The sequence below is a fragment of the Nanorana parkeri genome, unplaced genomic scaffold (genome assembly GCF_000935625.1).
Source record: "Nanorana parkeri isolate BGI_ZX_2015 unplaced genomic scaffold, ASM93562v1 scaffold277, whole genome shotgun sequence".
Taxonomy (NCBI): Eukaryota; Metazoa; Chordata; class Amphibia; order Anura; family Dicroglossidae; genus Nanorana; species Nanorana parkeri.
Window position 1 is genome coordinate 1,154,323 of NW_017306545.1, and position 27,019 is coordinate 1,181,341.

A 27,019-nucleotide genomic window follows, 5' to 3' on the forward strand; every position below is an offset into this window, starting at 1 on the left:
GTAAGTCACAAAAAAAAAAAAAAAAAAAAGATAGGGGGGGGGGGGGGGGGGGGAGGGGGCAAAAGTGTGAATTGAGGACCAGGTGGCAGCCCTACAGATTTCAGTGGCCAAAGCCTGTTTCTGAAACCCAAGAAATATAAATGCTTCTAGTGGAGTGAACAATGATTGGAAAGGAAGGGACTTTTCCTTTCGCTTCATAGAATGATCGTTCAATTAATCTACCTGGCAACAGTGGTACGGGAAGCCGGCTGCAACAAGTGGGGACCTTCAGGAGTGACAAAGAGGGAGTCAGACTTCCTTGTGGAAGGAAGCAGTAGAGGAGGGTAAGCTCATCTGCCCAAACAATGTTTAAACAGTGGAGAGAAACTTCTTTAGGGTGTTTAACTGCAGGACACAAAGATGACAAAACACTGTCCTGGTTAAGGTTGAAGGCAGAGTCCACCTTAGGAAAAAAAGAGGTCTCACAGTGGAAGGAAGTATAGAGAGAAAGGAGGGGTGCACAGCGAAGGGCTGGGAGTTAAGTTTAAACATAGTAAACATTCTATCCTGAGCTTCCACACAAATCGAGGAAAGCTTGTTCCAACATTTATAAGGACGGCTTTCTTTTGGTTTTCCTACCTTTTCTCATCAGTATTTGTGTAGATGGTGATGGGACCTTCTGGACTAGACCTTGTGAATAGAGACTGCACATCTAAACCCAAGTATTGTTAAAGTGTGACTGCTTGTGTGTGCTGTGCTGCTATTACAATACATTTTGGGATCACTAATAAATGTCAATGTTTTATGCACATGCACTTCAGTTTATACATATTCAATAGAAGCCGCCACCTACTTACAATGTAACATTGCTCAGGTGTTTTGCTTGAACTAGTTGTACAGTACTAAAATAAACCTCAGGATCAAGTCACAGCATGCAGAAACTATCTATTATCTAGAAACCTCAGCTTTGCAGCACTATCACCAGTCCTTTTCTAGTTAAAAATATATTAATGTAGTTAAACTCGACTAAAGGGGTGGGTTACTGGTAGCTCATAACCTGTTTTATTGATCTAGACATTCGATCAGAGAAAACTCTCATCACATTAAAATTGGATCGACATGCAACACAAATTTGTGGCAGTAAAGCAACACGATTTCTTAACAATGCAAGCAAGAATGGGCTAAAGATGAATGTAATAAAAGAATTCCTAAAACTGAAAAACCATTTACTGTTCTTTTACTTCATTAGCATACGGAGCAGAACTGGACATACAACACGTCTATATACAGTAACGTACCACAACTGGAAGCTGGCAGTCTGAGTGGAATCACAAAAGTCAATACCCATTGAGACAGTAATGGATCCCTCTGGCTCCAGAGAATCTGCAAAATAAAAGGTTTTCCCCAGGTAAAAAGAAAATCATATAACAAACACCAGTCAGCATGCACATGCAATAAAAATGCTTGGCTTATCACATTACTGGCTGGGGAAGCCGCTACACATGAGACCAGACTTCTCTGTCAGGAAAAACAAGCATAAATAGGCGTTTCCATTCGGCAAGTAACAGTCCGTTTCTTCAAACAAGCCCCTTTTGCTTCAGTAAAATTGGATTGTATTGAATGTAGGATTTGTTTCTTCTTTAAAGAGATATTGCAGATGTGGACAAAGCACAATCTTTTTTTTTTAGACAGAAAAAAAAAGATGACCAAAGGGTGCCAGAATGTATACAACAAAGCTGAAACATGTCTGTTGGATTCCTTATTGCATTTTGAACAGACTGGCACAAAGATGACATACTAGACAGTGTCACGGGTTTCATGTATACTGGGATCTAAATTAACTGAAGCCTGTATGGTTCACCATACACAGCATACAAAAACAAACCCATACCCTTGAAGTAAGGCTGCCTACATGTCTGCCAATCCTTGTGGCTTGGCCTTTCAATAAACTGACTGGCTACTAAGTATTAAAACAACTATTCTCTCTTCACAAGCCCAGGTGTTCTAAGCCAATAAGAAGAGAAAGAGTATGCTCAGAGTTTGTAATTCAATCTTGTTATTTTTCTTACCTGTTTCGTTGTTTAAAGGTTAGTAACTTCTCAATAAAGAACGTCTCTCACAAAAAAATACATAAACAAAAACATCTATTAGATAATTGGCTAACAAGTTTAACCCCTACGTGACGGGAGACGTACACTGTACGTCCAGCCACAAAGGGACCAAATGACTCGTCACGTACACTGTACGTGACGAATTATTTGCTGCACTAGAAGGCAATCCAGGATTAACCCCTTATATCTGTTTACAAGGAGCATTCCAAAGTCATTTATTTCCTATATATTTTCCTTTCATTGAATTAAACTTTGGACAAAAAACTACACAGGCTGGAAAGATATATGCTTTCACCAAACTCCTGAATTTCCCTTTCCCACTGGTCAGGGTCAAGTGGCCAAATGAGTGGAATGTTGGTCACAAGATCTCTGCTGATAGGGAAATCAAGAGGGAAAGTTTAAAGAAGAACTCCAGAAATGTAAAAAAAAAACAAAAAAACTGACCCTTGCAGGGTGCCCCTGCACTGTAAGGATTAAGTATATGTTTTGTCTAGGGGGCTCAAATAAAACAGATATACTCATCACGTCTAATGCAGGCCCATTGACTTGCATTAGACATGAGGACAACAAGGGACTTCCATAGCCAGAGCGGAGAGGAAGAGAAGTGAGCGCCGACTACCGTGGGACAGAGGATCAGATGAGTATATATTTTTTTGAGCCCCCTAGACAAAACGAGCACTTAACACTTGCAGTGCAAGGGTAGTCCCACTGCAAGGGTAAGATCATTCAATTTCCAGAGTTGTACTTCAAGAAAAGTAGCTGACTGACAGTCATTGCCATACTGTTGCTTCCCCATGCACCTTCCCCTGTCCGAGTCTGTCGTTTCTGTGCATGTACAACAATTATATTCCTAGATAAAGAAAAGTTACATTCAGGGGACCATTATCTTTTGTTTGATATTTACTTGGTGTTTAAATAGTTAAATATCTAATTAAGGTTATAATGATCATTTAGCAAAAATATGACCTCCCTGTAAGAGCTGCTGGTTAAAAAGAAAAACAGCCTGAGCCATTGGTCTATGAAGGTGACTTAACAGCAGGCAGAGAAATGCTTCACACCTAATAAACATACATGAAATTAACCATACCACTGCTGTATGGTTACTATAGCATTTGCAGATTGTCTAGTGTTGGGCAATACAAAAAAATATCCAGGATTCCTGTTTATATCATCTAATCTATGTTTTATATAAAAGCTTACAGGGACACTGAAATTACATCATATTCAGAGCACAACTTATAGATGACAAATAACTAATGTGAAGAAAGCACTGCTATAATTATGACCCCATTGTCTAGCAAGAAACCCAACATTGCTAAATGATGCATTTTAAGACTGTAGTAGAGGGCCACCAATTGTTGAGGAGGACTACCAAAGCTCATTTATGTAGGAAGCATTAACAGTTGCACAAAAATGCTACATAGAGAAAAATTAAGCTTTGCTAAGTAAATCTACTAAATGGTACTCTTTTTCCAGGATGAATGATGGCCAATGTCTTATAACACAATTTCTGTGAGCCCAGGCTGCCAAGGACCCACACCTGGGAAGAGTACTACTACACTGAAGGCACACACGTGATTACATAAGCACCATTCAGTGCATGAGTAAGGACTAAGCACCGCCAAAGAAGAGGAAGGAGTGTGGATGGGGCTTCAGGGACGAGGTAAGAGGGTGGAAGATGGAGATAGGCTTAATCAGAATTTTTTCTCAGTTGCAGCCAGAATGCACAAATACCTCATATGAGCAGCAATGCAACCACATGTTAAAAGCTTCTATGCTGTGCAATTTCCCTTGCTCTGTCTGAGACAAGGAGATTAGAATGGTCAAAGTTCAGAATGCCTGGCTTGCAAGTTTTTTAGGCTCTGAAATGGTGTTCACAGAACAGCGTACTAGGCCATATTGTTGAACTGGGATGCATTGGCAAGCAATGGGGTGACCTGGCACTACAGCTAAGCCTGAATGAAAACCACAAACTTTAGGGAGGGTGTATTCATTTAAAGGATTATTGAGCTTCTAAAGTACTTTTTGAGTTTAACCCCTTCGTGACGGGAGACGTACACTGTACGTCCAGCCACAAAGGGACCAAATGACTCGTCACGTACACTGAGTTATTTGCTGCACTAGAAGGCTGCTAACCGCTGAGAATCAGCGGTTACCATTCAGTAATGGATGTCTAACTATCTAGAGATCCATTACTGAAAGGGTTAACCTTTTTCAGACACCCGATACCTTAATATCGGGTGTCTGAGAGTCACAGCAGAGCAGACACACTTTTGCGGCATTCTGACAGCTCGTATAGATCGAGAGATATCTCTCTCAAGCTATACTGGCTTTTTTTTTTTTTTATCTTTTGACTTTCAAGAATAGATACATTATGTAATGTAATAGACACATAATGTATCTATTCTTGAAAGTAGAATGTTTCAGTTTTCTGAAACATTCAGTGACAGCTGAATCCTGAACTGCTGCAGGATCAGTGTCACTAACTTATTATCGGCTGTTCTGAAGTTTGAAGCAGCCTGATAATAACCAAAAAATTATTAATTTATCAAGCAGTAATAGTGAGATTAATTCACAATGACTGCTTGATATAATTAAATAAATAAAATAAAATTTGTAAGTTTAAAAAAAAAGTGAAAAGTGTAAAAAAAAAAGAAAAAAGTGTAAAAAAAAATAAAAAAATAAAAAAGTGTAAAAAAATTAAAAATAAGGGACAAATAAATGAATGTATGTATTGCATTTTTTTTAGCTGTGCTGGTTTTGTTAAAAAAATACTACAAATCAAAACTGGGGAAAAAGTGTTTTTTTTACGTTTTTTCCTCTTTTTTTATATTTTATTTGTCCTAAGTGAGGCGTTAGACACACATATGTGATATAAATATATAGCCCTATCTGTCCTCTAAAAAACAATATATAATATGTGTGGGTGCACTTTGTTAAAAAGTATATTACTGACGTGGAAGAATCACACAGCAAAAATGTCAAAAGTGTGTCAGTGATTTACGAACAGAAACCAAAAACAAGCTCAGTCATGAAGGGGTTAAACAGGCAAACTGTTAAGCACCTAAGTGTAAGCAAAGGTAAAGGTCTGTTTCAGCTGAAATACCAGCTTTGAAACACTGAATTGGGACACCCAGAAACCTCAGTCACGTCTGTGGTTTTGTTCTCCTTACAGTTGCTGCTAACTAGCATTCACTCTAAATACAGGGAGGTGGGACCTGTGACCTGTAGGACATTTCTCCCTGTGAGCCAGCACATAACAGACCCATGCCTCTCCATATTGCAAATGTGTAAGATGAGTAACGGGGATGAGCAGAATAAAGCCACAACACAGTAATCAAAGGCTTTGGACTTTACAGGCCAGCAGGTTCTAATAATAAATGAGTAGGGGAAAGAAGAAAAGCAATAGGGAGAGAAAATGGGTACTGGACATTTCGAAAAAAGAAAAAAACAATTGAACAAGGGACATTATATATCATTGGAGTATCCCATCCTTATATACTGAGGCCACTTGGATCTAAATCAGATTTTCTAAGGCATATGCTAATGCACAAAACAGTTTGCCTGTTTAATCATAAAATATACAAAATAATGGAAATTTGTGGCTACAGCCCTAAAAACACCTATACTATTCATTAAAGAGGAACTTTACCCATGGCTTTAACCAATACACCTTTAGACATTTTTAGTAATGGCAATCTACAAACAGACACTTCTAGACAATTGGCGGCTTATTATTCTTTGCATACCTTACCTCTATTTTCTTTCCCAGTCTTCTGACAGTGGCCATGTTAACTAAGGGCAGATTACTAGCTCTGCCTTTACTTCATGGAACTCTGCACATGTGACTAAGACATGTGACCATGCACATAATTTTAGGGGAGGAAAATGCCTTTCCCTGAGATCTCGTGAGATTACCCAGCAATGCAGATCTAGAAAGGATTGTCACCAGCACACCAAAAGTTTTGAAGCAAAAAGTCATTTATTGACAAATCAACATCCAGTACAAGCGCTTTTGGGTTCTCAGCAGTACCCCTTCATCAGGCTCAGAGCCTGATTGGATTGGATGGCGATTTGTCAATAAAGGACTTTTTGCTTCAAAACTTTTGGTGTGCTGGTGACAATCCTTTCTAGATCTGCATTGTTCACGGGGCCGTCCGTGGTCACTACAAGCACCCACCTGCTTGGCAGGTTTACTACTATTCCCGTAAGGAGTGCAGCTGGTTCTTGACTACATGTATTACCCAGCAATGGTCTGCTGATGTAACCTTCCCAGGATGCAACACTTTGGCACATTACATCATTTGTGCCAGAAGTGGACCAGGAAGTGAATTAACTCTATTTGTAAGTAAATGAAAAACAAGTTTAACTAATGAATGTAATATTTTAAATCAGCATGCAGACCTGCATGCTGACGTGATTTTTAGTGAAAGGGGGTATAGGTCCACTTTAAGTAGCCAGACTGGAAAACATCTTAACCAGTTGCCGTCCGCCCGTAGTAGAAAAACGGACGGACGGCACTGTCGCATTGGCGGGTTGCCGTCGCCAGACGGCATTTTTTTAAAATCATGAAGTATTAGTTGTATTTTAGCTGACTAACAGTGGCACCATAAAAAGTCAACTTCAAAAACTGACCTTTTATAAGCATTACTTGAGCTTCGTCCCCAGACCACACCCAAGTCACTAACTGCAAAACAGCAACATATTGGCATCTAAATTCTGGGATTTTGTTTCCCCTGTTGGAATACAGGAAATGGAGTGACTGCGTGGCAGGAGATGGCAGTCAGGATTTTAAGGGGTAGGATTTTGTCGCTTGAGTCACAGAGATGCCCATAGGCACAAAGTGGCTTCTTTAGAAGAACGGGTACATTAACACATTGGTACATGGCTAAGTGTGTTTTGTTTATACAACTGGCACCCACCAAGCAGAATCTAGCTGTAATAGGTAAACCTGAAATATCAATTTTCTCCCCAAGATCAAGGAGTCAGGGGTGCCTGACCTGGTTAGAAGGCCTTCAACATGTAAACTGACATTTGGTTAGGCTAGACCAAAATACATTTTGTGGGCAGCTCCATCCAACTAAAATGTCTAGTTGAAATTAAACAGGTCAGCCAATCAATCGATTATCAAATTCCACCAATCAGATGCTTACTTTATTTTTCTGCCTTAGCCTGGAAAACTGTCAAGTGCAATCTGGCGGCAATGGTAAAGCTCTTAATTGCTAAAAATCTCACGATGGAGCCTGGAAATCTCAGTGATAAATTCCATATGTTTGAAATATCATTAAAAAGTGTTACAAATAGGAAAGGAAAGAAAAAAATAGAAAAGCCACAGAGGGAAAGGATGTTAAAATCAATTCACTGTCCCCTACAGTTCATCCAATCAGAGAATCTTTCTCTGCCTCTGTGAATTACTTGCTTAACATAGTAATGGGCCATTAAAAGGACACTCAAATATACAACAGTGATAAGTCTAATTTGCCATGAACATATAAGGCGTTAATGGAACAATGGGCTTCATATTATCCTTTAGATCTCTGCTGATAGGCAGCAAGAGATCTTTCACTCGTGACAGCAATATTTCTTGTGGGAAGAGTGATGTGTTTGGTGGATATTGCACAAGATGAATAACCGGCATGGTAATTTTCTTTTCTAAATTGGTACCCTAATAAAACGGGCACAACGCTTTATAAGAAAACTGCCCTTTGAACAGTACAGTCATCTGCACTTCACTGCTATGACAGTCCAATCAAAGAACAGCAATCAGACACTGTTAGCACTAATCAGCTTGTATTGTAGTGTATTAGTAGAAATATTAAAGGTTTGTTTAGAATTACTTGGTAATGCTAACATAAGGTAAAATCATAAAGGCTAGGGTGAGGCGTGCTTAAAGAAAAAAAAACAACTGTTTTTTAGATTTGTGATGAGGTGAACACCTTTTGTTTTACGGTGGCAACACTGTTAATTGCATTGTTTTAGAGGAAGCATTTGATTCCTTTTGGCCCCATTCAAAACCCTAGTAAATGTACTGTCTTGTTACTCCCCAAGCAAGTCCTATGCTATACAAGCAAGTGTCCTGCAGTGACAAAAGCTAACAAGTTTAAAACAACCATATTTCAGGTATATTAAGGTACATTTTAGGCATTTAGGCTTGTGAACTGTTGGCTAACAATTAACTAATAACAATTTATATAGTTCCATTGACTATCCATAAACAGAAAATGATACTATGCACACACACACACACGTGCGTGTGTGTGTGTGTGTGTGTGTGTGTGTGTGTGTGTCTGTCTATCTTGGTATTCACTTTTGTTGCCAGCGGTTTAGACATTAATGGCTGTGTGTTGTTATTTTGAGGGGACAGCAAATGTACACTGATATACAAGTGTACACTCACTACTTTACATTATTATTATACAGGATTTATATAGCACCAACAGTTTGTGCAGCTCTTTACAATATAAGGAAGACATTACAATCACAATACATTTCAAGTCAAGATATTAAGGAGGGCCCTGCCCTGAGGACTTACAATCTAAAAGGGAGGGGCAAGATAAACTGACAATCCGCTGGGGTGGGGTTGGAAGAGGAACACTTAACTTGTCATGAGAAAAAAAACTCCCTTCAGACAAAGTTTCCCAAATACAAAAGCAAACAGCTTCAACCATTCAGCTGTTTGCAGACATCTAAAAACTCCCCAAAGCTGGACATACACCAGTAGAATTTTAATTAACAAAAATTGTTTTGGGAACATTTGTTTTTCTAATAGTTAATGGGGTTAAATAGCCAATCAATTTTGACCATGGTGACGAAAAAAATCAAAGGAGCAGGATGGAATATTCTACAACAAAAAACCATTTCTAAAGGTGAATGGGGCTTATGTTCATGAAACCCTATTAATTTCAAAATCAACATTGCAGCAAAGTGTAATTTCTTCTGTGTCATCACATGAAATGATATAATAAAATATTTACAAAAATGTAAGGGGTGTACTCACTTCTGTGAGATACTGTGTGTGTGTGATATATATATATATATATATATATATACACACATATATATATATAGACATATACACAGGGCTCAAAATTTCCACTTGCCCCCTCGCAATTTGCGAGTGAAAATTGCGAGGGGGCGAGTGGAAATTAAGCCATTGAGTCAGACACTCAGTCATGGACCGAGTGCCTGATGCCTTGCTCTTATGCTTCTGCCCACAGGTGTGCATCTTCCCATATTAAAGATGGCTGCATGACGGCAGCCATCTTTACTAAGGTCCGTTCTTGTATCCTAGCTCTTGTATACCCCCTACGTGACACACTCACCCATTGCTGTCACGGTGGCGCTGTAAAAGTGAAACTACAGCTCCCATAATCCTCGGTGCACAGGCAGGAAGTTATATAACTAGTGGTGCATCCCTAATTAGTTATGCTATGTTTTTATTTAAAAATCATTAAATGCATTTTTATACATTCACACCAAAACAGCGCACTGCAATACACTTTTTTGTGTGTTTAGCCATGTTTAGGCACAGCAAGTTAGGAAGTCTAGTCACTGCAACCCATACAAAAAATGGTGCAGGCTGTATTTTCTTGCAGCAAAGAACACTGTTCGCTGTGCTGCATTGCAGCGCATGTGGGTTTTAGCAATGTAAATGTCATTCAGTTAGAGTTTACGTCTACTTTAAAGCTTTACAGTGACTCTTGGGTACAAACTAAAAAGTAAGCCTAACAGACAAAATAAGATACTGTATGCTTGCCTTTCCCATGACCCATGTTTTAAAAGTCGACCAAGATGCTGATCTCTGACTGTTTCTGGTATTCCACACATTTGTCTATGTCAAATACCTTGTTCCCTGCCGTACTGTAGTTCCTCGTGGAAGCTCATATCTCCTGTAGAATTTAGGAGGGTGTAGGAGGAAGCACGGGGGGGCTGCAGGGAAGCAGGTACTGGGTTCATCTGGAATTAATGGATTCCTGCAGCATCCAGAAACGTGTTGGAATTTTAAGAAATGGCCTGCTGGTAAGGCAAGTATACAGTATCTGGTTTTACAGGCTAGGTTTACTTCGGTGTTAATACTATACTGACAGTGTCCCCTTATCTGACTATTGATACACTAGTCACTGCTGGCTGCAAAGATGCAGAATAAGAGAACTCAGATTTTCTTACCTATTGGGTTAAATATGTGCATCTTCAAATCTGTCTTTCTTCCTTCTATGTGAATATCTTCTATTGTCTTGTCGCTGGTGTTATTAAATGTAACTTGTACTGAAACCATCTGATCTCCAAATATACATGGCTGACGAGGGAAGTGGTAGTTAGCAGAGAGACCTTTGCCACTCATCCGATGGAGAAGTTCATATGTCTTAGTAGGGACAAAAGATGGCATTGAAACCTATACAGAAAAGAAAAAAAAATGGATGACACAATCAAAACCAAGTTAAGATCAGGCGTCTGAAACATCACATTTGGCAACCTCTATTTTTTTTTTTAAACTGTAAAACTCTATTTAGGAAGAAGTAGAATAAAACAAACTAAAATCAGAATAGTAAAATTACTGGCAATGAAAATGAAAAGACATAGTCCATGCAGAATGTGGCCTTATTTCATGTTGCACCCTGAACATGGTCAAAAGGCTAGACTAAGAATTTAAAGTATGTCTTAACACAAAACTTTTTTTAAAATAAATTCTCCCATTGGGGAAAATTCCTTCACTGCCTGACCTGTAGACACAACAAGGCAACATAAGTAATCTGAGGGAAATGCCCCCCTTAGATAGTGGTCATGGTAAAAATACAATGGTCACTAGGACAGAGAGGGAGAGACAGAGAAAATTAATCTAATGAGGACCTACAGGAGAAATAAGGAGAAGCCCAGGAGTTCAGTCTTTGCCATTGAGTCAGTTTCTCCTTAAAGCCCCATCTAATTACTTTCTCTTCTGCTCCTTGTACAGTTTTTAAAACTCCTACATACTCACTTGAAGGCTTCCATTCATGTAACATTTGCATTACATCATTACATTCAACCTATTCAGCGGTGTCCTGTAGGCAGAGTAAACAGTGGCAAACAACTCCTGTAGTACAGACTACAAGGTTTGGAGCCACGACAGCTTGTGAGCTGCCTCCCATGTTGAGAGGTTGGGCATCATAAAACCCAAAAGTAGGGTGGCAGCTACTGGTCTCCGCAGGCTTTCTGCAGGGTAGAAGGAAAGTATTGTAGTGAAAGCTGAAGTGTTTTATTAAAAGGTTTGGGGAATTTTAAGTGTATTTTAATTCAGAAGCTTGAGATGGGCTTTAAGAATGCTTTATCACTTAACCCTTTCGCTGCCACCAACGTATTGCATACGGCGGAACACAACCGCTTGCAGCTGGCCACGTCAGTATGCCATATGTCGGTGGCTTTCTCCCTTCTGCTATGAGCTCATAACTGAACAGCCCCCCTGGTAGTTCCCCTGTAAAATAATAGCTGACAACTATTAACAAAAAATCTGACAGCTTCTCCTCCCTGCCTGGAGCCACTCCATGCTTCGCCTCGGATCCCCGCTACTCTCCCCTGCCTGTATGGGTTGAGGCAGCGGAGGATGCAAGGAGAAGATAACAGCTGAAGCCGGGGGGGGGGGGGGGGGGGGCGCGGGGCTTAAAAAAGGTTTCTGTGTCACAATCATATGAGGAGTGGGGAGCTTTAAAACAGGTTCCTGTCAACTGTCACAATCCCATGAGAAATGGGGGGCCTTAAAACAGGCTCCTGTCAACTGTCACAATCCCATGAGTGATGGGGGGCTAAAACAGGTTCCCGTCAACCCCATTTCTCAACTGTCACAATCCCATGAGCGGGGAAGAGAGCAGAAGCGCTGTCATCCTGTCGGTTTTAGGATGACAACTGTTCTGTGTACGACCAAGCGGAGGATCGGTAAATATCTGTGATATTTACCGATCCTCTGTATGCAGCTGACCACTCCAATGTTTGTAAACAACTGGGGACACATAGTACTATGTGTCCCCAGTTATTAATGAACATGAAGTGCTTTACATCCTGTTAATTTAAGAGTTTCTTAATGGGGAGAAGCACTCACTACAGAGGCTTCTACCCATTGATAACTGGATGATGGTAAATATGGATAACATACACATACAACAGTGTGCACCATATTGTGGGGTACGCCAGGCACATGCTCTGCGATGTGTTAGAACGCATTGCAGTGCTTGATTTTTCTTTTTAAAATAAAATTAATTTAGCTGTGGCCGCGCATGGTAAGCATTGAGATACGCTGTGTTGCGATTAAATGTAAGCCTGTATAATTTTATCACAACACACAAACAATTTTTAACATAAGTCGCTTATTTACAGTTTTGCGTTACTTCATTTTTTTTTTACCGTTTCGAAAAAAGGAGCAATTAAAACTTACAAATATTTGTTATTTATTAACTCAATACAGTTTTATATTTTAGATTGTCGGAAAAAAATTTTTTTGTGTGCACTGATACTTATGTTAGTGTGCTTTTATCAATGTATTTGTGTATTTTTATTGGTTTAATATTGATTCGACAAACATTTGCAACAATTATCGCAGGGCCTACAAAATTAGTAGCACCATCTTTTTATTCTACCGGGTCTGTGCTTTCAGAAAATATATGGTTTGGAGGGTCTTTTACAACAGCTAGCAACGCAACAATAGCAAAACAAAACGTGAAAAATTGCAAAAATGGTGTGGCCAGCTAGGTTTAAAGCGTTCGAGGGCTTGGCAGCGAAAGGGTTCATTTGTCACAATCCATGATTGGACCGGTGTCTTTTTTCAACCTTCTCTACTATAAATGTTTTACCTTGACAATCTTGAAAAGGAATGTATAGGCTTTGCTGTAAATCAATATATATATATATATATATATATAATATAGTTTGTAATTCCATTTGTACATCGGCGCAGTCATATCGGAACTTTACATATGCAAAGTTATGTCTCACACTTTGCAGTGCTGCACAGTGGTCGTGTTTTACTGATCCTCTTCACAATATAGGCCTTTATGTGAGCTGATTCAGTAAAAACAAACTTCCTGTCTGGCTGATTTTATATTTCAATATCTGTTTAAGCAGTAAGCACATGCATGGGTATTTAGTAATTCTCAGAGACCACAATACTCTGAAAATGTTTTCATCTGTTTTTCCTTTCCAGAAGGGTGGCACCATCTTTGTTTAGGGCTCATCCATGGTCAGCATTTAGCAGATACCAGCTAAGAGATGACACAATCATGTAAATCCAGGTAACTCTGCAAAGTTTGGCAGTTGACAAAGATCAGCCTGCTGCAGCCTCTCGCCTTGGGACTACATAGTTACAATGCTGCTGCCTGATCACTGGGGGACTGAGAAAATGCTTCCTCCTGCCTGCAGAAAACTGATGACATAATCTCAGCTTAGGTACAGTCACCTGCCTGGAGCCCTAGGGCTGTTTGTTTTTATTACAAAAGATACAGTTTTAAATAATTAAAAAAAAACCCAATACAACCAAAACATACTGTTGTTGAGTATTGTGACTTGTTGGGAATTGTTTATGCAATCTTGTTAATCAAAGGTCCATTACAGTGGCTATATTTACTACAATAATAAAAATACAGAAGAGGAAGCATGTTAAAATGAACACGTAACAAGTACTTTAAGGTTAAGGCCCCATTCACACTGGGGTGGTTAGGCCAAGGGCGGTTCAGGGTGGATCCGCCAACATGAACGATACCATACATTGCTATGGGGACCGTTCATGCAACTGCGCGATCCAAACTACCCCCTGCCCAATCTGCTCCCTGCACTATTTTTGCCGCGCTGATCAGTGCGGTTTCCATACAGGTTTCATTAAAACCATGAAATCAGCGTGGATTTGGCCATTTTCAATTACGTTTCAGCGCTGAAACACAATGAAAACTCCCAAAACCTCCCTTGCGAGATCAGCGCGGTATCCGCAACCGCCCTGGTGTGAATGGGCTCTAACACTGCAAAAATAATGCTCCCCTCACTAGCAGATTTCCAAGAGCAAACTGCCTATTGCCTCCAGCTACCTAAAGTCTGCGACCTGTACTGTTCTACTGTTCAAAGCCCATTTCGTGTGCACCTTACTGTATAACTGGTAACAAATTGTTGAGTGCGTTTGTCGTTTGTTTTGCTTTACTGATTTGGTGCAGCGACGCATGGGGTTTCTCAGCTGCCAATGGGATGTGCGGGATCCCTTGTGTGTTTCTGTACCTTTAAGGAGGTGGGGCGTCCTCCTGACAGGCCTGCACCCAATTTGATATCTTCTGCCCCCATGTGCTCCAAGATGGAGACTCTCATAGTTTAGAGTTAGGACCGCACTATAAGAGGTGCCTTGGCGCGGCAGTGCGGCTTACACATCCTTTGCAGAAGACGTGTATCCAAACCTCTGTCATTGTCCTTAGTGGTGAGACAAGTTGTTTTACATGCTGGTTTGTGAGTGTGCCATGATGCCTTTCTACTGTTCTACTGTTTAAGCAAACAACCAAAGCTGAGCTGGTCAATTCAATCTCAACAAGTATGGCACGCTTAATTCCAACAAGTAACTTATACAATTGCTTCAAGAACAAAATATAAATAAATGACCTATAGAACAAGCATCTTTATATGAAACAGATGCAAAGTTTTAATTATCCCGACAGCTGTCATCAGTTGTACATGTTTATTAGTTTTTGGCCTGCATGTTATAGAAATGTCCCCAAAGGATTTCGATGAAAAGGCTGTAATAATAAAAGGTGCATTAACCAATAGAAACCAATCACATTTCCCTTTATCAGTCACATCAGAGCTCTGAATGCTTGTTATCTGCACTTTGCTGTACTATTTTTATTGTACTCCATAACATTAACTACAGGACACACAACAATATTAACACCAGTGAGCAGAAACCGAGAGACTCAATAATGATCAGAAACACTAGCACACAACTTATGAAACATATCTAGAAAGGGTGAGTAACACCTCTGGATGGTTTACGAAAATATCCAATCAATTCTGCATAGACTGCGTTATTTCTAAAGGAAATCTATGCGATTCCTGATGCCTGCAGATACATAGCAGCAAAGCACACATATTTTATCAGTTTATTACGGTAAGCAAATAAGCGTGGAATGAGAGGGCACATAACTGTCTACTTAGCGCTTACTGAAACATTTATAAGAGCTGTTATCTCCCTAATAACAGACAGACAGCGTGCAATTTTAAAGAGGAGAAAAGCTTCATATTTTTTAACACTTCACTAAAAAGTAACTGAAGAGTGTAAAATGAAAAATACTCTGTGCAGTTAGCTGGTAATGGACCATATTATCAACTCGAGTTAGATTTATAGGATACAAACTAGTCGCTAATAGTTATTTTATGACATAGCATGTCTGCTTTTTTAAGGTTATTAAGATTAAAATCGTGAAACTTTCTAGAACGGAAAGAAATGAATTATAATTTGTAAAAGAGAAAATAAAATAAAAAATGCAAAACGGCTGTTTCAGGTGAAAGCGACTGGCAGAAAAACAAGACCAATGTTGAATGTAAATCATGCTAGAAGCTTGATTTTGATACTCATAACAATATTGGGTGCATAAAAGTACAATTTTACCTTTGAGATATATTTCAGGAATAAATGCAGCAGAACAGAAATACATTTTACTTCATACCTTATGTTTGTAAACCTTTGTTTAGCCAGATAGACCTTCCTATTACTACCCGTTTCTCTCACAAAAAATGCCATTGTGGAAAAAGGATATGCTTTCACTAAATTACTGCAGATATTGTTTCAAACCTGTGGCAACACACATCTTATATATATATGTGTGTGTGTGTGTGTGTGTGTATACAGCTGTTTTAAAAGTGGAACTTTACCCCCTTTCACTAAAAATCATCTTACATTCATTAGTTAAACCAGGGATGTCCAAACCTCCAGTTGTGGTGGATCTACGAATCCCTTGAGGCTTTGCAAGATTCTCACAGCCACAGACATGACTTCCGGAGAGAGATGCTTTATGGGATTCGTAGTTCCACCACAGCTGGAGGGCCGCAGTTTAGGCATCACCGAGTTAAATAAACATGTTTTTAATTTACTTAAAAATAGAGTTAATTCAATTCCTTGTCCAGTTCTGGCACAAAATGATGTTTATGCCAAAGCATTGCATCCTGGGAAGGTTACATCAGCAGAGCATTGCTGGGAAATCTTATCTGTAATCTCAGGAGATCTCAGAGAAAGGCATTTTCCTCCCCTGAGATGATGTGCATGGTCACGCGTCCTAGTCACATTAGCCAGAGTTCCAGGAAGTAAAGGAATAATGGTAAAAATGGCCACTGCCAGAAGACTGGGGAAGAAAAGAGAAATAAGGAATGCAAAGAATACAAAGCCAGCAATCATCTAGAAGTATGTGTTTGCAGATTGCCATTACCAATCATTTCTAAAGGTGTTTTTGGCTATTTTAACGATATGGGTAAAGTTCCTAAGAGTTTGTGAAAGACAATGGGATAGTATGGAGGGTCATATAAAACAAATTATTTATAATAACACATAACTACTGCTGCTAAATGTTTCTTATTCAGTCTATTTATCCTCCTTTTTAAAGGGAATTGACAGGGCTATTCACAAAAGGGTGAAGAGTAAGGATGGGCTCGGGCGTGTTCACAACTCCACGTGCCGAGCCCGACAGGAAGCTGACAACGCGCAGCGCCAATCACAGGTACTGAGACATTTCCCGATCTCTGCAGCTGCGGAATGAATAGCCCGGTTAGTCTTTTTAATGGTATGCAAGACGTGTGTAGGAGAATTTCGTGTAAAAAAAAGTATATACGTTTACATTTTTTAAATTATTATTTTAATATTCTGCGTAGGGTTCTCGGAGCACTGTAGGTTAGCTAAACAGACAGCAAACCAGAGCTGCTTGCTTTGAGATTGCATTTTTCTGAATGAAACATCAGGCTAAGACCTCTAATAAGGGATTTGTCGCTGCTGTGGAGACAGAACAGTAGGGAAAACTTCCAAAAGCGGACATTGACCGCAAAAAAAAACCAATAAGCTTTTTTTTCTTTTTTTGATATTTGTATCCCCATTTGCTAAATATCTCCTCACTCCCAGTTCTGGCGACTGATACCACCAGAAATAGCAAATGGAAAACAAATAATGCTCACTATACAGTATTTTCCCTTTCAACACAATAGCAGATGTACAGGAGCAAACTATATATTGCCACCTGCTACGTAAAGTCTGTGCCCTGACCTGACCAGCTGAGCACGGCTCAGCAAGTATGGCAAACAAAGCATATCTAAACCCAAAAGCAAAAAATGTATATATAACAGCATACCAATCCTTAGATAGGGTGGCTGCATTAGTTCTAATACCACCTGGAACAGGAAATGAGGTGCAAACAGCAATAATATACCAACAGAGAAATTAATCCCTCCCTGCTTTTTTGGAAACAAATTTACTCAAGGTTGCTGCTAAAATGTATGGTTAATATTTAGTAACAAACGGACCCTTATTTGTTGGTTTCGAACGCTGATAGTCAGTGTTTAAAAGCTATCTTGGCATCTTCTAACATAGAAGACTGTTTTAATTAATTTGTACAACACAAAATTTCAATGGGATTAAGGTCAAGACTTTGACTTGGCCATTTTAAAATATGTTATTTCTTCTGACTTGGCTCCCAAGTTTTTTTCTTCTCCTGTTCTGGATTATTGTCATGTTACATCACCTTTCAGAAACCCATTCTCACAATTGCTATAAATGAACTAAATGACCGATAACAGTGCAGGTAATATAATTAAGTCATTTAACGTCTTCAGCGCTTACACCAACAATAAACCTATTTTAAATACAAATATATTGAAGTACAGAAAAATCTGCTAAACCTTTCGAACCTGTATGGAGTAACCAGTAGCACAGGCACATTTTAATGTCATACCTTTATAGTTCACTTTTACTATATTGCCATCTATATCATAAATGTTTGTGGGTTCATCATTCTTTACATACTCTTTTCTAATTGGTTATCATTTCTCAATGCTGCAAACTGAATCTTGACTGGTTGGTAGCATTTATGGGATAGTAGCAGTTTGCAAAATTTATTTGACATCAAACAAGTGTACATATTTAATAACAACATAAATATCACTGCTGATGATGGGAATTTTATCGAATGATCAAATTCTGAAGTTTATAGTTGTCTGTGAAGTCCTGAAGGCCTTAGGAGTTACATTTTGAAGATGAAAATATGTAATTTGCCATTGCAGACCACAAGCTAAACGTGAAAGTTCTAGTTTATCATCCGATGCCTAGCTTTACTACTTGCACTACAATCCTTTAGACTCCATTCCTTATTCCGAACGAGTAGCCTCAAACACCCCAGCCCCGGGTGCCATGCTATCTTTGGCTACATCAGGTACCACACAGAGTTCAATCCAAAACATTAAGCCCTACTAGGAGGCGAAAGAAGTCAGCATGTGCAAGTGCCTTGTTCACGTGTCTCAATAAAAGTTCTTGAAGCTGTATGGGTGTGTGGACTTTCTGTTTTGCATCTAGCTTCACTACCTGCACAATATCTGGCTTGGAAAAAGTACATAGGACAGAAGCTGGCTGCATTGACCCAGGTCAGTGACTCAGTGAGTTGCAGAGCCAAGATCATGAACAGACTCAATCTACACTTTGAAAAATCAGCAATGAAAACGCCCATATTTTTTTACTCACAGCTTTGCTGAAACAATAGCTATACCTTACACATTAAAACACAGCCAATACTCAAGCATAGATGGGGTGCCTGTTGGACACTAAACTGGTGCCTAGTGACCCCCTAATAGCCTTTGTTCCCTGTGCAGCCCCATCCTCATTGTAAGGAAAGTTCAGTTCATTTCAGCTACAGAAGTCCTGTGCAGACCCAGGCCCATGCATATACTGGGACTCATGGTCCTGTGCATAGGTTTACAACCAGTTGTGCATTAGCGCACACGTTAGTGTGCATACACGCTTGGGATGGTTGTTGGCACCAAGTAGCCTCTATAAACTGGGGTCAGACAATGACAGATTGCAGAGTGGTATTCAGCTAGTTCTCGATACCGGAGACCCAACTTGTTATGATTTCCTGCGTTTGTTTGGTCTTGGTCTTTTGACTTGCTTCTGGATCTTGTCCATCTGCTATGACCCTGGTCTGTATTATGGCCTCTACTTTTTCCTGCTTATTTTGCACCTTGCTGCCTGGCTGTTACTAACCCACAGCTTGCTGCCCTCCCAAAACTTCTTGTCTGCGATCTGATACGTCGCTGTCCAGCTGTTGCTCAACTCTAGCTTGTATCCTGACACTGTCTCTGCCTACTGATTCTGTACCTCGCTGCCTGGCTATTATTGAACTTGGCTCAGGTCCACACCAAGCACATTCGCCTTCGGCAGCGCTAAAGCGTTCCTGCATCTGGTTCCTGGTCCAGTCACCCTGGTATACACACCTGATGACTGTCTCTGCCTGCAACTTCGGCCCTTGTGCACTCTGTCCTTACACGTCCTATAACCACTTCCACATGTGTTGGACAAAGTAATTGACTCTGACCGATTACTGCTTCCTGTTCATCTGTACAAGCTTGGCCAAGCCTTGCTTTTAAAGCTGAATGTTAGGCACATTTTGATAATAAGCTTTGTATTGGGTAGATAGCGGTTACATTTCTTTTAGGATTTATTATTCCCCGTGCCTCTGAGTCGATAGCTCCTCACTCTCTGTGCTTTTGCAATTGTTGGCATGAGAGAAAGAGGAAATCCCTCTACTGACTGTTCACACCAGAACAGGTGGTGAGGTGAAATCGGTAAAACAGGAACAACTCTCAAAAGATGTAATTTACCATCCCTGAGGGAGATTTTCTCTCCCCACTTAAGAATGGATGTATACGAAACAGCAAATAGGGGTCATATGGGGACATAGACAGCAAATATAGCCTGACAGAGAATGAAATCCTTGTCTGCTTCATCTAAAAAAATGCTAATTATATAGTGTAGGTACTTCATGTTTAAAGAATAGGTGCGCTTTTAGACAAAGTGCACTTGTTCTTTTTGCCCCTTCTACTGACCGAACAGATCTCACCGATTCCCTTCACATGTGCATATTTATAATCGGTTCACGAGTCCTTGCATTTTTTTTGTACATCATGAGTCCTCCCCATAATGGCTGAACCTGAGCAGTAGAGCACCATAGAAGTCTATGGGGTATGGCTCCCTGTGCCTCCTGGCCAGGAGATGGTTGTATGGGCCTATACTGCAAAGGCGAGGCCAGCAGAGAGAGGACTCTGGCACAGGATGTAAAATAAAAAAGGAGGGCCCCCCGGAGCTGGCATCTGTGGAGGGCGAGATCCGTTAGGTCAGGGGAGGAAGGCAAAAAGAATAAGTGCACTTTGTCTGAAAGTGTACTTATTTATATGAAGTATGTCAACATCAAAGATAACTTTTTTATATATGGCAGCTTACAAGTCCTTAGATGTGGTTGCTGCATTAGTTTTAATTTTGTTTGCTCTTTGCTTTTACCTGATGATCCTGTATTCAACAGAGAGAAATGATAAAAGCTGATAATGCTGTTGGGAATTTTCATGCAGCACAGGCAAAGTGCACAGGAAGCTAGGAGCTCACTGAATTTATGGCAGGATCAACAGGTATTTTTATGTATTTGCAGCATTTTCAAAGAGACAAAACATTGGGCAAATGTGCATATATTGAACAGATGTACTGAATATGTACTTTTTAAATATTGTCCTGACGGATAACTTGTCATATTTTTCTTAAAAGTAACATACTGCAAACGTAAAGGGAACACAGCACACAACTACTTCAAATGACTCCAGTATTGATAAAACAAATGCTAAGCTGTGCTTTTAAGATTGTGTCTAAGATCTTGAACCCATTCCAAGCTAGGTTGGGAAATGTTACTTAATTCTGCATTTCCTTTGTTAGTACTTGTGCCAGTCTTATTCATAACCTTGATTGAACTGAAGCCCATGTCTTGAAGAGGTGACAAAAAGAACAAGAAAGCTGATTGAAGGGGTCCATTATGTATCAACATATAGGAAGATGATTGATGAAACTCCCAGTCACCTTCACTGTGAGCAGCTGCACCTGTATCCTCTATGTCAAATGACCTGAAAATCCTGCTGACAGTCTCACATTCACCACAAGGATATACCGCTCAGTACTGTGCTTTAACATTATTTTAATTGCCTGCAAATTGTAGTCAGGGAATTTCAGTGTGTCATCGGATTAGAATATTTTTTTCTTTGGGTTTTATAGGCATAAGCAATGCAATATTTAAAAAGAAAACCGACAAATAAATGTCAGATTATTCAAAAAAGAAAAAACATTTCAGATCAGTAAATTATCCATGTATGGCTGTTACTATGATTACACTGTGAATCACAGTTCCAGACTAGGAGATCCATCACAGACAAAATGCAAGTAAAAGCAATGAAATCTATCTCTAGATGTTTCATGTAATTAGAGCACATATCCAAGTTGCATACAGCACTGTAAAGCTGGCCATACACTGCCCGAATCACAGCCGATTCCTGCTAAACTGGCTGGAATTTGAGCCGTGGGTGGCCCTGTCCGCACTCCTCCACCCGACAAAAGTCAATTTTTGTATTGACTTTTGTGAAAGAGGCAGGTCCAAAAATTATCTGCAAAACAGTGCCTGCATCCAATCATCCAATATAAGATCTGGCAGTGGCAATTCCTCCGCCTACGCTGTTTAGCATGAATGGGAAAAATGGATGGATTGCGCTCATTTAGCACCACAGGCTTAAATTCTAAGCGTATATAGACAGTTAAAAGTTGGGTGGAAAAAAGACAGTTGCTAATCATGAAGTATTACAACCCTCCATCTCTATACCCCCAAAAATCTTCAGAAACTCAAGGTGATGCAGAGTAAGGAAATTGCCATCCTAACCTCTAAAATAAGTATGATCTAGTGCAAAATAAATCCCTACCTTAAATGTTTTCTAGGGATTTTTATAGTTTTAAGTAACCCTTGTTACTTTGTTCTGTTAAAAAAGCATCAACACTTGCCGGGTTATTCACAAAAGGGTAAATATTTTAAAGAAGATAGAAGTGAACAATCTAGTCCAAAATTGCTGATTTGGAAGAATTCTCCAATTCAGCTCACTTTCCAGTTCAAACTCTTCACCTTTTGTGAATAACCCTGTTGGTTTTTAAACTCTAATATAGCCACATAGCACAGTCCAGTCTGGCAGGGCAGGAGATTGGATTTTCTCTGCTACAGTTACATTTACAGTCTGGGAATGGAAAGTGAAAGGAGAAGCAGCAGACTGAAGAGCTCATCTCTCGGTCACTTTGCTTTTACTCCTTTGACTTGGTGTGCTTCCTGTCATTTCATGCAAATGTATGTTCACACAGCTCAGTTTTGCATGAAGAAATATTCAGGCACAATCTATATTAGCTGAGGAATGCAGACAACTTGCATTATATTGGTCTGCTTAAAAACTCTCAAACCAGGTGCAAATGGGCAATTTAAGAAAGTTTGGTCCAATGACAGGATCTTTTTAAACAACAATCTTCCCATTAGATTATTTATCTTTTTATGCATGTTGTTTACCTGTAAATAAAATCCCTTGCGTAGACATCAAAATGCCCTGGAACTGCTCTGGGGGGCTGCCAATTTAGATGTGATGTTAGACGCCCCAGCAGACTCAGAGAAGTCACTTAAGTGACATTTTATAGCAGGGGTAGGCAAACTCCAGCCCTCCTAACATGTACCTGCCTCTCGGAGTCATATCTGTGGCTGTCAAAGTCTTGCAATGCCTAATGGGATTTGCAGTTGCATCACAGCTGGTGGGCCAGAGTTTGCGCAACCCTGCTCTATAGCATTTCCCCTTACTCCTCCCCAGCTGCAACATAAGGGAGGGGATGGTAGATGTAGAGATGCTGGGTCAGCATGGAGGGCAATTAGTCCCAGAAGAAGAGAGGATTATGGGTGGCAGGAGGAACTGTAGCAGTGCTAGGGAATGGACTCCATGGAAAGGAAAAATGATGCAATTAAAGTAGTATTAAACTCTCAAACTTTATTTCAATAATTAATCCAGATCAAACAAATATACATTGCCCAGCAAAGAATTGCTTTACACTTTTGCCTAAACACTTACAATCATGTTTCTGAACAGCTGCTTCCAAGTCTCTCAGGACAGCTTCCCTGAGCTTCCTGTCCAGTACAAGATCACAAAGGACAGTGCAGACTCCAGAAACTGTTCATCTACTAGCTTGGAGAGGGGAGGAGAGGGGGCCAGAGGGGAGGGGAGTAGCTTGATTTGCCTTGTCTGTGTGTTTGTGGAGACACACACACAGCTTACTAGAACACACAAGGGTGACTGCATAGCACTCTGCTTGAGAAAGGAGTCACTCTAAAACAGGAAGTTAATACTTTTAAACATCAAGGAACAGCATCCATTGTGTCCATAAGTGATTTCATCAGCATTACTGTAAGCATTTAAAATACTTTTTTGTGTTTTTTCCTGCAAGATGTTAAGCTGGTAACAGGGTCTCTGAAGCTGGCCATACACCTTAGAATTTTCAGTCAGAAATCTTTGTTGCTGCCAAGAACCCTCTTTCGATTCTAGCTCCAATACACCATCATGCACAGACCAATGTCGATTTCAATTATCATTCATTAGCAATACTAACTCAACGAATTTCATCGATCGACAGAACGCATTTTCGTTTGCGCATGTGCAGTGTACTTGTTGTTTTTCGAACGATAATCGTAAGGTGTATGGGCACCTTAAGTCTAGCAGTTTTAGCTAAAGTCTGCTGTGTGGGGATGAACTCTTTAACAGAATGTGCACGTATGCACAGCATACTTGCACATTAAGACTCAAGTTGCTACTCTGTCCCCTGTCAAAGTGTCAAGAACCCAGGTAGGTGAAGGTAAGGTGTTAAGGTGTGTTTTAGTACAGGGGATAATTTTTATCTTTGGAACACTTCAGGTGCTGGCACAATGGACAGGATGGATGTGTGACAGCTTTCCCCTCATCTCCCCAACAGGAGCTCAGCACCTTCCCCTTCCTATCCAAGATGCTCCTGCCCTGCAAGATTTCAACATAAATACATTCTGTACCTACAAGCATATACAGGTGAAACTCGAATAATTAGAATATCGTGCAAAAGTAATTGCAGTAAGTGCTGCAAAAGGGGCCCAAACCAAGTACTGAGTACATATGCATGCTTGTACTTTTCAGAGGTCCGATATTGTTCAATGTACAATCCTTGTTTTATTGATTGCATGTAATAATCTACTTTTTTGAGGTTGTGGATTTGGGGTTCTTGGGGTTTTCATGAGCTGTAAGCCATAATCATCACAATTATGACAAATCACGGCTTGAATTATCTTGTTTTGAATGTAATGAGTCTATCTCATATATTAGTTTCACCTTTTAAGTTGCATTAGTGAAATAAATGAACTTTGCACGATATTCTAATTATTCGAGTTTCACCTGTATAATCTAGGATCACGATGCCTTTTTCCATACACATAGAGTCTAGTGTATGAATATTTTTACATGGCCTCTTTGATAGCCACATATGCACTACAGACCGCCTGATCCCGCTGAAATCACAGCATCAATCACAAGCATCTAATTCCTAGTGACACCTTTAAATGTGTGTCTATAATTTCTCTTCCTGTCCTCCATAAGTAAATAATAGCCATGCCACAGAAATAAAAACCTGGCATAAAGGAACATAGCATTTTTTTAGGTCAACATCTCTCACTCATCCTGACAGCAACAAAAAAAAAAAGAAATGGATATCTTCTGACTGACACAACTGGATCATTGCTGAACATTTAAAGAGGAGACCACCTCCCTGATTACACAAAGCATATTTTCTCTTTAGACAGACTAAACCAGGCACTTCTGGCAGGAGAAAAGAATCTACTCTGTCACTTGTCTACTAAACACAAAGTGATTTCTTCAAATCGAATCCCTAAAAAGCAGCTGACAATGGACTTGACAGCTACGACGTATTTTGACCTTGTGTGAGACGACCTCTTGCTTTGATTTCTTAATCCATTTGCTAGTGCGCACATCACACAAAACGAGATGATTCTTCCTTCCCCACAAGGCAGGAAAACCCTTGAAATGAACATCTCACCATCTACCAGTGACACACTTGAGAGGTAGGAGAAAAAAAAAAAATTCCCCTCGCACACGAGCTACAGCTTTGGTGTGGGACACACATGGCAACACTTCCTCTGGGCATTTATTACCTGTTAAAAAACAATCTTTTGGTGAGTGGCAGTTCAGGGTTTTTGAGAGCAGGCAGCAATATTTCTTCAGGTCTGCTGAGTCATAATTAAAGCTGAACTGAGCGGAATTGGAGAGGGAAGGTCAGCGAGGTGCCGTATGAGAGATGAGGCTAGGCTGATGGGGACCAAATGAACAAATTATGATGGGCCCCACTCAATGTGATGAGGTCAAATGGCTGTTTCTACCCACTGACAGTTCAATTTCCCTGAAATGTCTCTCGATTCTCTATGAACTAATTATGAATGAAAAGTTATCAACTGCCCACACCAAAAGGGGTCTAAATGCTATTTTTTTTAGTGCTCCTAATGTCAAAATATTGTTTGAAGCGGCATCATAGCGCACAATTCAGCTTCCAGCAACAGGGGATAATTTTTATCTTTGGAACACTTCAGGTGCTGGCACAATGGACAGGATGGATGTGTGACAGCTTTCCCCTCATCTCCCCAACAGGAGCTCAGCACCTTCCCCTTCCTATCCAAGATGCTCCTGCCCTGCAAGATTTCAACATAAATACATTCTGTACCTACAAGCATATACAGGTGAAACTCGAATAATTAGAATATCGTGCAAAAGTAATTGCAGTAAGTGCTGCAAAAGGGGCCCAAACCAAGTACTGAGTACATATGCATGCTTGTACTTTTCAGAGGTCCGATATTGTTCAATGTACAATCCTTGTTTTATTGATTGCATGTAATAATCTACTTTTTTGAGGTTGTGGATTTGGGGTTCTTGGGGTTTTCATGAGCTGTAAGCCATAATCATCACAATTATGACAAATCACGGCTTGAATTATCTTGTTTTGAATGTAATGAGTCTATCTCATATATTAGTTTCACCTTTTAAGTTGCATTAGTGAAATAAATGAACTTTGCACGATATTCTAATTATTCGAGTTTCACCTGTATAATCTAGGATCACGATGCCTTTTTCCATACACATAGAGTCTAGTGTATGAATATTTTTACATGGCCTCTTTGATAGCCACATATGCACTACAGACCGCCTGATCCCGCTGAAATCACAGCATCAATCACAAGCATCTAATTCCTAGTGACACCTTTAAATGTGTGTCTATAATTTCTCTTCCTGTCCTCCATAAGTAAATAATAGCCATGCCACAGAAATAAAAACCTGGCATAAAGGAACATAGCATTTTTTTAGGTCAACATCTCTCACTCATCCTGACAGCAACAAAAAAAAAAAGAAATGGATATCTTCTGACTGACACAACTGGATCATTGCTGAACATTTAAAGAGGAGACCACCTCCCTGATTACACAAAGCATATTTTCTCTTTAGACAGACTAAACCAGGCACTTCTGGCAGGAGAAAAGAATCTACTCTGTCACTTGTCTACTAAACACAAAGTGATTTCTTCAAATCGAATCCCTAAAAAGCAGCTGACAATGGACTTGACAGCTACGACGTATTTTGACCTTGTGTGAGACGACCTCTTGCTTTGATTTCTTAATCCATTTGCTAGTGCGCACATCACACAAAACGAGATGATTCTTCCTTCCCCACAAGGCAGGAAAACCCTTGAAATGAACATCTCACCATCTACCAGTGACACACTTGAGAGGTAGGAGAAAAAAAAAAAATTCCCCTCGCACACGAGCTACAGCTTT

General features: G+C 39.9%; 1 protein-coding gene across 1 annotated transcript in view; it reads right to left on the reverse strand.

The window, feature by feature from the left end:
* The window catches only part of AP3B1 (adaptor related protein complex 3 beta 1 subunit), a 234,755-nt gene that overhangs the window by 43,468 nt on the left and 164,268 nt on the right, over nt 1-27,019 (reverse strand). The window contains exons 23-24 of the mRNA XM_018557267.1: nt 10,257-10,482; nt 1,278-1,362 (exon numbers count right to left, since the gene is read on the reverse strand). Of these exons, the coding sequence (XP_018412769.1) occupies nt 1,278-1,362; nt 10,257-10,482 (311 nt within the window). The remainder of the gene's footprint in view (nt 1-1,277; nt 1,363-10,256; nt 10,483-27,019) is intronic.